Below are 15,532 nucleotides of genomic sequence, written 5' to 3' on the forward strand. Positions count from 1 at the left end.
GTGAAGGTACGGCCTGGGCTCACCTGGGCATGGCACTTCAGCTCCTTGGGATGGGCTGGGATTGCTCTGGGAGCAAAGGTGTGGATGGGAATGAGCTCTTGGAAGGAAATGTGGTCTCCATGAGGTGTTTTGGTGAATATTTGGGGTGTTTCAAGGGGTTTGAGTCTTGGGGTGCGGTTGAGGAGAATCTGTGTCTCACCTTCCTGCTGGAGCTGTTATTTCTGTATGGCACAGTCCAGGGGCCTTGGAGTGATAATTCCTTGCTGCTTTATTCCCTCAACAACACCCAGCTTCCATTGATCTAGCTCTGATAAATAAAAATAATCACTGATAAAAGAGTATTGCAGCTCTGAGGACTCTGGGTGTGTCCCTGTCTGCCTCCTTCATGGGTATCTCCTGAATGATCCAGGTGGGAGATCCTCAGGAATCTTCCAAGGTGGTTTTTCTTCTGAAAGCTGTGCTCAGAGGACTCTGCAGGCTGAAGATTCACAATCCAGGCATCCAAACTCATCCAAATTCTCTTTTCCCCCCCCCCCTCATGGCTGTTTCAGCCTTTCACCCCTCGGGCTGCTGGCCGGAATTCTGTGGGATTTGCTTCCAGAAGGGTTTCAGGTGAACCTTTGAGAAGTTCAGAGCTGCTTATTGAAGATTTCCCAGCCCATTTCCCAGGAGCACTGACCTTTATGCCAGCACTGGCTCTGCAGGAGCTGTGCAAGGAGGGAGAGAGGTGATATTTGCCCTCTTGTAAGTCCTTGAACCCCAGAGAACACAAAGAGCTGAATCCTCAGCTGCTCTTTCAGTGCTTGCAGCAGAGAGGAATTATTTCAGGCAAGTTAGGACAAAATCTGGATTTTTCTGTATGCAGAATTGTTACTTTTGTACAAAAAAAAAAAAAAAAGGAATAAAAATGGGATATAAGGATGTTTTAAGGGGATATTTCCTCACTGGGTTTGTGTTTCTCTCTGCTTCCCTGCAGTGCCTTGTGGGGGCAATGTCACAGCCCAGAATGGGACGGTTTACTCTCCTGGCTTCCCCAACCAGTACCCAAATTCCCAGGATTGCACCTGGCTGCTGACAGTGCCCGTGGGATATGGGATCCACCTGAACTTCACCCTGCTGCAGACAGAGCCCTACAACGACTTCATCACTGTCTGGTGGGTGCAGGGGGTCACTCCAAGGACTCATTTTGGGAAATAATCCTGGCTTTGAAGCAGCAGCAACTGAGAATGGGACCCCTGGGATCCCCTTTGCAAGCTGGGAGCTTCTGGTGTTTTGGAGAAGAGAAGAGAAATTAAAAATTTTTTGAGCTTTCTTTCAATATGAATAAATAAAAATATTATTTATAATGATAATCTCCATTATTTATTAAGAATGGAGATTATCAGCTTCAGGTAGCCACTCTGATTAAAGGGTTTGTGACCAAAGTTTGAGCTTTTGGCACTCAAAGTCTGACCTTCAGAATATCCCCTGGTATTCTGGAGGGGATATTCAGAATCCATTATTTGCTGGGCAAACAGGGAGTGAAATTCCTTTGGGAAACAGGTCCTAATTCCTCAGTTTTTGAGGTTAAAAGTGAAATTTGTGTTTCTGATTGTCCAGCTGGGAGCCAGGAGAAGTTGTAGGGGTTTAACTGGAGCAGGGGTTGTGAAATGTGGATGCGGGAAAAGGGAAGGAAAGCCTAGGTTGGGTTCCTAGGCTTAAATCCTTGGAAAAATCAATTTTTCCTTGTGTTCCTGCCATCAGGGACGGGCCCCAGCAAACAGCCCCACAGCTGGGGGTGTTCACAGGCAACTCAGCCAAGAAATCTGCCCAGAGCTCCTCCAACCAGGTCCTGCTGAAATTCCACAGCGACGGCGCCAACGGGGGCATCTTCGCCATCTACTTCTATGGTCTGAGCTGCTGCTTCCCTTGGGGGGGGGAAATGTTGGGAATATTGGGAATAGATCTGGGAATATGCAAAAAAAATACTCTTTTATCCCGAGTTTTCCACAGTTTTTCAGCCCAGTTTTTTTTTTTAATGAGGTTTTTCAGGCTGGGTTTCCCAAGGAAGTTTTTCAGACGAGTTTTTCTCCACAAGGTTTATCAAACCAAGTTTTTTTCCAGGAAGTTTTTCAGCCCAGTTTCTTTTTCCATGAAATTTTTCAAACCAGTTTTGTTCCAGGAAGTTTTTCAGCCCACTTTTTTCCCCCAAACTTTATCAAACCAAGTTTTTTCCAGGAAGTTTTTCAGTCCATTTTTTTTCCCACAAAATCTTTCCAACCAGTTTTTTCTAGGAAGTTTTTCAGCCCAGTTTTTTCCAGAAAGATTTTCAGCCCATTTATATTTTTTCCCCCACAAAATTTTTCAAACCAATTTTTTTCCAGGAAGTTTTTCAGCTCAATTTTTTTTTTTCCACTAAGTCTTTCAAACCAGTTTTTTTCTAGGAAGTTTTTAGTCCTGGAATCTCCTTGTGGAAAAGGAGGAATTTTCTGGTGGAAAGGGAGGGATTTTCTGGTGGAAAAGAAGGGTTTTCCTTGTGGGGAAAGAGCAATTTCTTTGTGGAAAGGGAGGATTTTCCTTATAGAAAAGGAGGAATTTCCTGGTGGAGAGGGAGGAATATCCTAATGGAGAGAGAGGAATTTCCTGATGGAAAGGGAGGAATTTCATTGTGGAAGGGGAGGAATTTCCTTATGGAGAGGGAGGAATTTCATTGTGGAAAGGGAGGAATTTCCTAATGGAGAGGGAGGATTTTCCTGGTGGAAAGGGAGGAATTTCCTTATAAAAAAAGGAGAATTTCCTGGTGGAAAGGGAGGAATTTCCCTGCTTCCATCAGGGCTGTGTTCATGATGTTCTGCTCCTCCCTTGCTTTCCAGCTTTCCAGCTTTTCCGCTGCCAGCCTCCCACCATGGTTCCCAATGCCGAGATCATCACAGAGAACGAGGAGTTCAACATTGGTAAAGCCTTCCCTCATCCTCCTCATCCTCATTCCAGTTTTTTAATTGCATTTCCCCCTCCCATCCCTGTTTTCCATCCCTTCCCAGGTGACATTGTCAGGTACCGCTGCCTCCCTGGCTTCACCCTCATTGGGAACGAAATCCTCACCTGCAAACTGGGCACCCACCTGCAGTTTGAGGGACCCCCACCCACCTGTGAAGGTAAAAAATCCATAAATCCCACATTTCCCTGCTCAGGGAAGGAGCTGGGGGAGGTTTGTTGGCACATTTTTCATCCTTGGGATTCATTTTCCCGTTTTTAGGAGTGTGGGATTTTTGGGAGGAGGGAGTGAGACCCTCCCTGAGCAGGAATTGGAGTTCTCATGTCCAGTTTGGGATCCCATTTTGGGATTCTTTGAGCCCCAGGGATCAAGGCAGTGGGAATGGTTTGTTGGCTTTGCTGCTTCTTGTTCCTGTGAGAAAATTGTTGGGATTTGTGGGATTTTGGGATTCTTTGAGCCCCAGGGATCAAGGCATTGGGAATGGTTTGTTGGCTGCTTTTTGCTCCTTTCTTTGAGTGTGACAGTTTTTGGGATTTGTGGGATATGGGGATTCTTTGAGCCCCAGGGATCAAAGCAGTGGGAATGGTTAGTTGGCTTTGCTGCTTTTTGCTCCTTTCCTTAAGTGTGACGATTTTTGGGATTTGGGGATTCTTTGAGCCCCAGGGATCAAGGAGTGCAGGGGTCGTGCTCTGCCTTGAGCTGGCTCATCAGGACAGACCCCTTGTGCTTCCATCCTTCCTCTGAAAAATGTTCATTCCCACTGAATGTCCATCTCCATCCCCAGTGCACTGCCCCATGAACCAGCTGATGACGGATTCCACCGGGGTGATCCTGAGCCAGAGCTTCCTGGGGAGCTACCCCCACTTCCAGACCTGCTCCTGGGTGGTGAAGGTGGAGCCAGGCTACAACATCTCCCTCACCATCGAGTACTTCCTCAGCGAGAAGCAGTTCGATGAGTTTGAAATCTTTGATGGTGAGAGATTCCCTCCCCTTTCCATCCCAAATCCTCCTGGGGTTCCATGATCCCAACCAGTCAAGGGGGAAGGAGCATTCCAGGGCCAGCTTCCCACCTGGAAACTCCTGCTTGCCTTCCAGAAAGTTCCTCACTGATTCCTGGCATAAGGAAACAGCTGCAATTTGATTTTTTGGGATGGATCTGAAGGATTTTTCCAAGGGGGAGGAGTTGGGTGTGACGGTGTTCACAGGGGTCCCAGGATGAGGGAAGAGATGAGGATCTGACTCCATGTTTCAGAAGGCTTGATTTATTATTTTATTATATATATATTATATTAAAGAATACTATACTAAGCTATACTAAAGAATACAGAAAGGATACTTACAAGCTAAAAAGATAATAATGAAAACTCGTGACTCTTTCCAGAGTCCTGACACAGCTTGGCTCTGATTGGCCAAAAAGTGAAAACAACTCACAGCAGATATCAATGAAACAATCACCTGTGGGTAAACAATCTCCAAACACATTCCAGATGAGCAAAACACAGGAGAAGCAAATAAGAAAAGAATTGTTTTCCTTTTTAAACACATTCCAATGGAGGAAAACACAGGCGAAGCAAATCAGAGAATTATTATTTTCCTTTTTCTCTGAGGCTTCTCAGCTTCCCAGGAGAAAAATCCTGGGATTTTTCAAAAAAATGTGAATGCCACACTGTGACTTGTCCCTTTTCCCTGTCCCCTGTTCCTGGCAGGTCCCTCAGGGCAGAGCCCCCTGCTGCTGTCCCTCAGTGGGAATTACTCAGCCCCTCTGACCGTCACCAGCAGCGGGAACAGCGTTTTCCTGCGCTGGTCCTCCGACCATGCCTACAACAGGAAAGGCTTCAAAATCCGCTACTCTGGTGAGTCCCAGCTGCCTCTGCCAGCAGCAGGAGCAGCTCCAGAGCCGGGAGGATCCGTGGGATTCCTGCAGAGATCCAGCTGGCAGGGCAGGAGCTGCCAAGGCAGGGAAGGGACAAAGCCGGGCACGTTCCAAGTTGGGAGGTTGGGAAAGGCAGGGTCTGTCCAGGAGAAACCTTGGAGCTTTGGCTCAGTCTCAACCAATCTGTAACAATCAGGATTGTGGGATCACAGTCAGGAGAAATTCCAGGGAGAAACCTTGGAGCTTTGGCTCATTTCCCAACCACTCCTCAGAACCAGAAGCCTGATGTGGAGAGTCATTGATGCCAGGGAATGGATATTGGGAAAGGTTTCTGGATGAGGAGGTGGCCAGGCACTGGAAAAGTCTGTCCAGGCTTTTCTCAGCAAATGAATTAAGGAATATTCAATTACCAGGAATGACTCCTTATTCCTGGAGCTGGCTGAGGCTCAGATCAGAGCCCCGTGCTCCATCCCTGCTTCGACTCCGCGTTTATCCATCGCCGATTTTTGTTTTGGGGATTTTGGGGAAGCTCGGTGTAATTCCTGGGAGTGGGAAGGGAATGACCCTGCTGCTGACTGGTTTTCTTTTCCCTGCCCTCCTTGCCAGCTCCCTACTGCAGCCTCCCCCAGCCCCCAGCCCACGGGATGATCCTGAGCCACTCCGGGCTGCGCCCCGGCAGCTCCGTGCGCTTCGGCTGCGACGCCGGCTACCGCCTGGTGGGACACAGCACCTCCACCTGCAGCCAGCACCCCCAGGGCCACTTCCACTGGAGGGAAGCCATCCCCCTGTGCCAAGGTGAGAGCAGGGACACGCTGGGATCGAGTTCTGAGAGTCCCTGGAAAAGCAGGGGGAAAAAAAATAAATATTGGAATTGGGTAATGTTGGGAGCAGGCTCGGAGCGCTGAGGGTGATCCTCGTCTGCAGGGGTTTGGGAATAGATGGCAAAGAGGGAAAGGAATGACTGGGAGCTGGAAAAGGTTGGATTTTCCAGGTGCTTTCTGTTCCCTGGGAGAGCCATTGTATTCAGCCTGGCACCCAGCACCCCCAGGGCCACTTCCACTGGAGGGAAGCCATCCCCCTGTGCCAAAGTGAGAGCAGGGATGGGTTGGGATCAAGTTCTGAGAGTCCCTGGAAAAGCAGTGAAAAAGAATCAACATTGGAATTGGGTAATTGGGTGTTGAGAACCAGCTCGGAGCGCTGAGGGTTATCCTCGTCTGCAAGACTTTGGGAATAGATGGCAAAGAGGGAAGGGAATGACTGGGAGCTGGAAAAGAGCAGCAGGGAAAAAGTTGGATTTTCCAGGTGCTTTCTGTTCCCTGGGAGAGCCATTGGTATTCAGCCTGGCAGCCTGTCTAGACATCAGGCCTTGGAGAGGGATTGACCAGCCCTGAGCTCGCTGCAGTGACACTCCTGTCACCATCAGTGCCAACAGGGATGGAGCTGCTGACACCTCTCAGAATTCACCTGCCAGCTGCTCTGGGATCCTGCTCCATGCTGGGGCAGGAATGGGACAAAACCTGAGCCTTGCATGGCAAATGCAAATTAAGTAGAATGATAGAGAGTTTATCACGGGGTGAAAAAGTAGATTTTGGGGTTTTTAGAATGGGGGTTCAGGGGGCAAGATGGAGGAATCTGGGTGTGTCCAGCCTTTCTCCTTCTTCTTCTTGGCCTCCATCTTCTGCTGTGATGGTGGCACTTTTAGATTGGTTTAGAGTAGAAGCTCGCTGTCTAACATAGGTGATAGGCATTGGAAAGTTATTGTAAATAATGTACACATAGGTTTTAGTATAAAAAGATAACAACACTGCCCTGGGGGTGGCCAGAGTGTCTTGGACTGTCTTGCTGAGCAAACCTCGGCTGGAAAGGAGAAAGAATTTTATAGATAAGATACAATAAACAACCTTGAGAATGAGAACTGAAGAGCCCTGACTCCTTCTTCAAGCGCCAGACTGGGAAAAGAGACTTTCTAACACATCTTGGGGTCACTCTGAGCAGCTAGAGGCCCCGACAATCCTTTATGAAGGGTGGGCACTCCCAGTAGGAAAGTTCGGGATCCAGGATTGCAATTTGGGATAAAACCACCAGCTCCCTGATTTTTATTTTTTGTTTAAGATGTGTTTTCTCTTCCCAGCTCTCTCCTGTGGCATTCCCAGAGCCCCAAGGAACGGGGTTGTCTTTGGGAAGGAGTACACGGTGGGCACCAAGGCCGTGTACCAGTGCAATGAGGGATTCCAGCTGCAGCCGGGCGCCGAGCCCAGCACCGAGTGCCTGCAGGATGGAGTGTGGAGCAACGGGAACCAGCCCCCTCTGTGCCTGGGTGAGTGGGGACTGGGGCTGCCCAGACAGCAGGGAGGCCTTTGGGGCTGCCTAAGACACAGGCCAAACAAAAGTTAAAAGTATAAAGCAGTTCTATTTATTGAAGGGTTTTCAGGTACATTTAGGGCTGATGAAGCTCCCCAGGGGCTGCACCCAAAATGGACAATGGGTCATAGTTTTTCACACTTTTATAAGTTTAACCCCCAACATGCCAATGGATCAATCTCCCAATTAACTTCAGTTAACAAAGTCATTTTCACAGAAAGAGTGGTCAAATACTGGAATCATCTAGCCAGGGAGGTGGTGGAGTCACCATCCCTCAATGTGTTTAAAAAAAGACTGGATGTGGCACTTGGTGCCATGATCTAGTTGAGATGTTAGAACATGGGTTGGACTCGATGATCTTAAAGGTCTCTTCCAACCTAGAAATTCTGTGATTCCGTGATTTACCCCAAGTTTGCTCCCCCAAACCCACTTGTGTTTCCATTTCTCAAGGCCTGAGACAATGAGGTGTCCTTGATTCCCATTTTATGATTTTAACCCCATTGCAAGGCATTTTTCTCTTTGGGTTTCAGGCAACATCACCACTTACAACATTATCCACAAAATTTTCCTTTTAATTCTCAACAACAGCCTCACCAGGGGATACATCCCTTGTGGTGGTGTTCACAGGGGTCCCAGGACGAAGGAAGAGATGAGAATCTTGACTCCAGGTTTCAGAAGGCTGATTTATTATTTTATGATATATATTATATTAAAAGAAAATAATATACTAAAAGAATAGAAGAAAGGATTTCATCAGAAGGCTGGAAAAGGAAGGGAGAGGAATGATAATAAAATCTTGTGACTGGCCAGAGAGTCCAAGACAGCTGGGCTGTGATTGGCCATTAATTAAAAACAACCACATGAGACCAATCACCAATCACCTGTTGCATTCCACAGCAGCAGATAACCATTGTTTACATTTCATTTCTGAGACCTCTCAGCTTCTCAGGAGAAAAAATCCTGGCAAAAAGATTTTTCATAAACCATGCCCATGACACACCCCTCATTAAAAACCCACCACACTGGGACTTTTTTGGCGGGGTTAAAACCTCACTGAACCATCTCTGTGTGCCACTTTCCCTGTGCCATTTCCCGCGTGCCATTTCCCGCGTGCCATTTCCCCTGTGCCATTTCCTGTGTGCCATTTTCCCTGTGCCATTTTCCCTGTGCCATTTCCCTTGTGCCATTTCCTTTGTGCCATTTCCCGCGTGCCAGTTTCCACGTGCCATTTTCCCTGTGCCATTTTCCCTGTGCCATTTCCCTTGTGCCATTTCCCATGTGCCATTTACCGCGTGCCATTTCCCATGCACCATTTCCCCTGTGCCACTTCTGTGTGCCATTTCCCACGTGCCATTTCCTGTGTTCCATTTCCCGTGTGCCATTTCCTTTGTGCCATTTCCCGCGTGCCATTTTCCACGTGCCATTTTCCCTGTGCCATTTCCTGTATGCCATTTCCCTTGTGCCATTTCCTTTGTGCCATTTCCTTTGTGCCATTTTCCCTGCACCATTTCCCGCGTGCCCTTTTCCCTGTGCCATTTCCCTTGTGCCATTTCCCATGTGCCATTTACCGCGTGCCATTTCCCACGTGCCATTTCCTGTGTTCCATTTCCCGTGTGCCATTTCCCACGTGCCATTTCCCGCGTTCCATTTCCCATGTCCCATTTCCCTTGTGCCATTTCCCATGGCCCATTTCCCACGTGCCATTTCCCATGTCCCATTTCCCCTGTTCCATTCCCCCCTCAGCTGTGACGTGCCCCGACGTGGGCAGCATCGCGGTGGAGCACGGCCGCTGGCGCCTCACCTACGAGGTGCAGTACCACTACAACGCCCAGCTGATGCTCATCTGCGACCCTGGCTACTACTACACGGGCCAGAGGGTCATCCGCTGCCAGGCCAACGGCACCTGGAGCATCGGGCAGCCCGTGCCCACCTGCAAAAGTAAGGGCAGGGGCGCCCCAGGGTGGCACCGGGGGCTGGGGTTGGGTTTGGGGTCAGTAAATGCCAAGCTGGGGGGATTCAGGGTGGTGCTGGTGGGTGATCGTACTTTGGGTACAGGATGGGATGGTTTGGTGCAGATTGGGGAGGAAATTGGTGCAGATTTTGGGAGGAAGTCACCAGGGACTGGTTTTGTGATTGGGCTCAATAAATGCCAGCCTTGGGGGTTTCAGGGTGTTGCTGATGGGTGACCATGGATAATCAAGGAGATGGTGTCCTTTGGGTACAGGATGGAATGGTTTGGTGCAGATTTTGGGAGGAAATCCATTCCTGGAAGGGCAGGGAGTGGCTGGGATGGATTTCACAGAGCAGCATCGCCAGGAGCTGGTTTTGTGTTTGGGGTCAGCAAATCCCAGCCCTGAGGGTTTCAGGATGATGCTGGTGGGTAATCATGGCTAACCAAGGAGATGGTGCCCTTTGGGTACAGGATGGGATGGTTTGGTGCAGATTTTGGGAGCAAATCTATCCCTGTGAGGGCAGGTTGGTGCTGGGATGGATTTCCCAGAGGAGCTGTGGCTGCCCCATCCCTTCCAACCTACCCTATCCCTGTTGGAGCAAACTGGGATCATGGAAGGTGTCGTCTCTGCTGTGGGGTAGAACTCAATTACTCTCGTCAGCAGCTGAGGCAGAGACAGCAGAGCTGCTGGAAGGGATTGGGATGCAGGGAGATGCCTGGAAGTGAATCCTGGTTTAATCCCAGCACTTCCCTGGGATCTGAAGCCCTTCAGCTCAGCTGTTGCTGTGGGGTCCCAGCAGCTTCTCTGCCACAGCTGCTCTGAAGTCAGGGTTTTTAAGGAGGGAAAATAAAGAATTCTGCTGTCAAGCCTCAGCTCTCACACAAACACCAGGTTTACAAGGGTAACAGTGTCACCTGCAAATCAAACCCAACGGGGCACGCCAGCAGCTCTCAGTTGTTCTGACACCACTGCTGTGCTTTGCATCTCTCCCTTTGTCAGAGGTGCAGGGTTTTTCTCTCCAAGTGCAGACAGAGGCAGCAAAGCCTCTCCTTCCCTGCTGCCTGCCTTTGTTTGTGGAGCTGTGACTGCTGGTGTGGGTGACAGATGTGCTTCTCCCCCTGCCAGCTCTTCCTCTGGATCCGGGAGCAGGAGCCTGACCTCCTTTTGTTCCCTCAGCCTTATTGCCACCTAAATCCAAGTGACAGCATCTTGGCAGCGCCCCGAGGTCAGCAGCACCCAGCGGGAGCTCTGCAGGCTTGGCAGAGCTTGAAGGCAGAGAAAATGAAGATAAAACCAAGAGTTCTGAGGGGGAGGTTGGGTTTGCAGAGGCTCCTGCATCCCACAAACCCAGCTGGGATCTGCAGATCTTGGGATTTTGGATTGTGGGGGAAAGCTGGGTGTCACTTTTAATTATGAACTTTGTGCCATTCCAAGGTCAGGGCTTGGAGCAGCCTGGCCTAGTGGGAGATGTCCCCACTCATGGCCTTTAAGGTCCCTTCCATGATTCTGTGGGGTTTCTGGGAATCAGGCTTAATGACAGAAAAATATTCCTCTGTGAGGAAGCTCTGGTGTGAAAAACTCCTTTGGTTCTTTCCCAGCCTGTCTTTAGTGTTCCCCTGTATCCTGAAGCATAAATATGAACAGCTCTTATTTTTGTCACCTCATCTTACATGGCTCTGGAATGATCACAATTCCTGGAATTATTTAATGAACTTTCCCACTCCAGCAGCAACTCCTGGTGCTGTGCCTGGATGCATTCCTTCAAAACCCAGCCTGTTCTCTCACTTATCCTTTGGGATCTGTCCTAGTTATCTCCTGTGGGGACCTGCCCACGCCTCCCAACGGGAACAAGATCGGGACCCTCACCAGCTACGGGGCCACTGCCATCTTCTCCTGCAACACTGGCTACACCCTGGTGGGCTCCCGGGTCAGGGAGTGCATGGCCAACGGGCTCTGGAGCGGGGCTGAGGTCAGGTGTCTGGGTAGGTACCTTTGGGATGCTCCTGCGGCATCCACGGGTGTGGGAAAGGCTCCTTGGGAGGGAACAGGGGGTTTAGGGACTGACATCCACCCTGCGGGGTTTGAAGGGGGTGTAAAAGGGAGGCAGAGTTGGATTCCTGCGTCCTCCAGAGGTGTGAGGTGCTGGGAGAGTTTTGGGGTGAGGATAGTTGGTTGGGACTGCAGAGTGTTGAGGTGACAGCCTGGAGGTGAAAGAGGATGGGTGTGGATGGATATTGGGGTGGATTCTTCCCTATAAACAGCATGATGTGGATTGGCCAGAGAAGCTGGGGCTGCCCCATCCCTGAAAGTGTCCAAGGAGAGGTTGGAGAGGATGGCCAGGGATGGTGGAAGGTGTCCCTGTGGACAACCCTTATGTTCCCTTCCAACCCAAACCAATCTGGGCATCATGAACCCCATCCATGCCCAGAGAAGCTGTGGCTGCCCCATCCACAGCTGGAAGTGTCCAAGGAGAGCTTGGACAGGGCTTGGAGTAACCAGGGATGGTGGAAAGTGTCCCTGTGGACAACCCTTATGTTCCCTTCCAACCTAAACCAGTCAGGGCATTGTGAACCCCCATCCCTGCCCAGAGAAGCTGTGGCTGCCCCATCCCTGGAAGAGTCCAAGGAGAGGTTGGACAGGCTGACTTGGCATGGTGGAAGGTGTCCCTGTGGACAACCCTTATGTTCCCTTCCAACCCAAACCAATCTGGGCATCTCCAAACCTCATCCATGCCCAGAAAAGCTGTGGCTGCCCCATCCACAGCTGGAAGTGTCCAAGGAGAGGTTGGATTTGACATGGTAGAGGTGTCCCTATGGACAACCCTTGCATTCCCTTGCAACCCATCCCGGTCTGGGCTTCTCCTCACCCCAAACCCGCAGAGATCCCCCGATGCCCTTTGGGGACACCTTTGCTGGGCTCTCCAGCTGATTGCTGCCGTTCTGTCCCCTCCAGCCGGGCACTGTGGCGTGCCCAGCCCCATTGTGAACGGGCAGATCAACGGGGAGAACTACAACTACCGTGGCAGCGTGGTGTACCAGTGCCAGCCCGGCTTCCGCCTCATCGGCATGTCCGTGCGCATCTGCCAGCAGGACCACCGCTGGTCCGGGAAAACGCCTGTCTGTGTGCGTAAGTATTGTCATTGCTTCACCCTGGGGGGACATCCCGGCCTGGAAGGGGCTGGGGAAGGGGTTGGGGAAGGGGCTGGGCAGAGCTCACACCCCCAAAGTGTGGGGTGGTTGAGGTATGAGGTGGTTGTGCTGCGCGCGCGTTCGGGGTGTTTTGCTATCAAGACTCCATTTTGTTCATGCAGGAAAAAACCTATTCTTTATTCACACAACTCATTTTTATGCAGTTTTACAGACCTCATGTGTCTTTCCAATTGGTTAGTAGCTTTCTGGCTAATTACTTTATTGGTCTGTGTCCATCAAATCTTTCTGTTCTTAAATTCTTGTGTGCGTCAGTACTTGTCATTCCTTCAGCCCTGAGGGGACATCCCAGCCTGGAGGGCCTGGAAGGGGCTGGGCAGAGCTCACACCCTCGAGGTGTGGGGTGGCCATGCACACACCTTTGGGGTGTTTTTTTATCAAGACTCCATTTTCTTCATGCAGGAAAAAACCCATTCTTTATTCACATAACTCATTTTTATGTAGTTTTAGTCACACACCTCACGTGTGACTCCAATTGGTTGGTAGGTTTCTTGCCAGTTATTCTGTTGGTGAGTAAAAGGTATTTTACTTGTCCATCAAATCTTTCTGTTCTTAAATTCTTGTGTTCATCAGTACTTGTCATTCCTTCAGCCCAGGGGGGACAGGGAGAGAGGGAGGGAACAACAGAGTTTGGATGCGTGGGGTGGTGTGGGGTTAAGAGCAGGAGCTGGGATTTTTGGAGAGGGATGTGTGGTGTAAATCAGTGGGATCCTGGCACTCGGCTGCCTGGAGAGGGATGCAGGGAATTCCTGGAGCAAATAAAACCTAAAAAAATCCCTTTTTTTCAATGTCATCCTGTATCTCAACAGAGAAGCCCCAAATCTTTGGGGTTTGGGATTGATGTGGCGGTTTTTATGCTCTCCTACCTTCACATCTTTTTCCAATGAATAATCCACTTTTCTCCAGGAATAAATCCAGTGACATTTCCATTTTGTCCTTGCAGCCATCACCTGTGGCCACCCTGGCAACCCCCCCAACGGCCTCACCCAGGGCTCCCAGTTCAACCTCAACGACGTGGCCAAATTCCAGTGCAACCCCGGATTCCGCCTGGAGGGAGCTTCCCAATCCCAGTGCCTGGCCAACGGCCAGTGGAGCAGCACCCTGCCCTCCTGCCGAGGTCAGTCTGGCCTTCCCTGGGGATTCTCCATGATCCCAAGCCAGAAATCCCTGGAAACCACCCAGGGGATGTGGTTGGAGATGCCAGGGATGCTGTAAATCCCACGGGATTTCCTCACCTCAATGCGTTCTCCAAGGAGTTGGAGCGTGTTGGAAATTTGGGATCAGACCCAAATTTGGGCTCAGAGGGTGTTAAAGGCAGGCACAGATCAGATCAGATTTGGGATCAGACCCAAATTTGGGGTCAGAGGGTGTTAAAGGCAGGCACAGCCTATAAACATGCCCTGGTGGTCACAATCCATGTCCATGGAAAATCAGGATCTCTCCTCTGCTCCCCCCCAAATCACCTTGTCCAACCTCCTCGTTTATCTTCCCAGGAAATATCTTCCCACAGCTTTGTGCAGAGCCCTTTTCCCTCTTTTCCCATGGGATCAGCACTCAGATTCACTTCCCAAATCCCCTCCCCTCCCTGCACTCCCTCCCTCTGCATCCCCCTAATCCAGGATCTCTGGCCATGCTGGATTATCAATTATTCCCAAAAAAATCCCGGTTTGGGATCAGTTATTCCCAGCTGGATAATCTCAATCCCAATTTGGAGATCCAGCCTCTGCTGCTGGGTGACAACCTGCAGGATTGCCTGGACTCCCTTTTTCACAAGAAATTTTTCCACTCCCACCCTCAAAAATCTCGGAGAAAAAAAAATCTCAGAGAAAAAATCTCGGGAAAAAAAATCTTAAATCAGCATAAAATCTTCAACTTCCCACCAATTTTTTTTTTTTTTTTAAACTTCACATTTTCTGCCTCACTTTTCGCTTCCCATTATTTTCTGGGTGTTGTTCTGTTGTCTGTTTGCAGTTGTGAACTGTTCTGACCCCGGGCATCTGGAAAACAGCGTGCGGCAAGTGCAGCCGAGCGGCCCGCACAGGTTCAGCTTCGGCACCACCGTGTCCTATCAGTGCAGCCACGGATTTTATCTGTTGGGGACGCACGTCCTGACGTGCCAGGGCGATGGCACGTGGGACAGAGCCCTCCCCCAGTGCCTTTGTAAGTGGCCCCAACCCCTCTCCCTGTCCAGCGCATCTCGTGGGGGTCAGCAGGATTCGTGAGGGAAAATCCATCCCAAAAAAAATCCCCACAAAAAAATCCATGTGGGAATGGTCCCAGTGGTTTCAGGAGTTTCCTAGGGAGGGGGTTTTGGGGTTGAGGAGAGGATCCTCCTGGAGGCATTCTCTGTGTAGGGAAAGGCAGATCCCAATGGGTTTGGGGGTTCCAGGTGGAATCCTGATGGGTTTTGGGGTTGAGGAGAGGATCCTCCTGGAGGGCATTCTCAGGAAACGGTGGATCCTGATGGATTTTAGGGTTTGAAGAGAGGATTCTACTGGAGGGGTTTCTCTGTGTAGGGACAGGTGGATCCCAGTGGATTTGGGGGCGTTCCAGGTGGAATCCCAATGAATTTTGGGGTTTGAAGAAAGAATTCTGGTGGAGGAGGTCCTCTGTCTCGGGACAGGCAGATCCTGATGCATTTTGGGGGTTTCAGGTGGAATCCTGATGTGTTTTAGGGTTTGAGGAGAGGATACTGGTGGAGGGGGTTCTCTTTGTAAGGACACATGAATCCCAGTGGATTTTAGGGGTTCCAGGTGGAATCCCAATGAATTTTGGGGTTTGAGGGGAGGATACTGCTGGAGAGGGTTCTCTATGTAGGGACAGGTGGATTCCATTGGATTTTAGCGGTTCCAGGTGGAATCCTCACGAATTTTGGGGTTTGAGGAAAAGAGACATTCTCTATGTAGCAACAGGTAGATCCTGACGGATTTTGGAGATTCCAAGTGGAATCCCGATGGATTTTGGGGTTGAGGAGAGGATCCTGCTGGAGGGTGTTCTCTCTGTAGGGACAGGCGGATCCTGATGGATTTGGGTGTTCCAGGTGGAATCCTGATGGGTTGTGGGGTTTGAGGAGAGGATTCAGCTGGGATAGTGCAGGTGGAGGGCAGGAGCAGCTCTGGAGCACAGGGAGAGCTCACCTGAGTGGCTGAGGGTACACCTGGATGAG

The 15,532-nt window shown here is 50.2% G+C and overlaps 1 protein-coding gene across 1 annotated transcript in view; it reads left to right on the forward strand.

Moving 5' to 3' along the window:
- Positions 1 to 15,532, forward strand: part of LOC128937649 (CUB and sushi domain-containing protein 2-like) — a gene marked incomplete at its 5' end in the record, with an annotated part of 74,649 nt that overhangs the window by 39,947 nt on the left and 19,170 nt on the right. The window contains 13 exons of the mRNA XM_054277446.1: positions 977 to 1,154; positions 1,744 to 1,889; positions 2,853 to 2,933; positions 3,021 to 3,134; positions 3,759 to 3,947; positions 4,681 to 4,827; positions 5,454 to 5,642; positions 6,979 to 7,164; positions 8,952 to 9,146; positions 10,969 to 11,142; positions 12,113 to 12,286; positions 13,310 to 13,483; positions 14,338 to 14,526. Of these exons, the coding sequence (XP_054133421.1) occupies positions 977 to 1,154; positions 1,744 to 1,889; positions 2,853 to 2,933; positions 3,021 to 3,134; positions 3,759 to 3,947; positions 4,681 to 4,827; positions 5,454 to 5,642; positions 6,979 to 7,164; positions 8,952 to 9,146; positions 10,969 to 11,142; positions 12,113 to 12,286; positions 13,310 to 13,483; positions 14,338 to 14,526 (2,136 nt within the window). The remainder of the gene's footprint in view (positions 1 to 976; positions 1,155 to 1,743; positions 1,890 to 2,852; positions 2,934 to 3,020; positions 3,135 to 3,758; positions 3,948 to 4,680; positions 4,828 to 5,453; positions 5,643 to 6,978; positions 7,165 to 8,951; positions 9,147 to 10,968; positions 11,143 to 12,112; positions 12,287 to 13,309; positions 13,484 to 14,337; positions 14,527 to 15,532) is intronic.

The sequence above is a fragment of the Melozone crissalis genome, unplaced genomic scaffold, assembly GCF_028551555.1.
Source record: "Melozone crissalis strain CALT ecotype California unplaced genomic scaffold, PUWL_Pcris_2 ptg000020l_1, whole genome shotgun sequence".
NCBI lineage: Eukaryota > Metazoa > Chordata > Aves > Passeriformes > Passerellidae > Melozone > Melozone crissalis.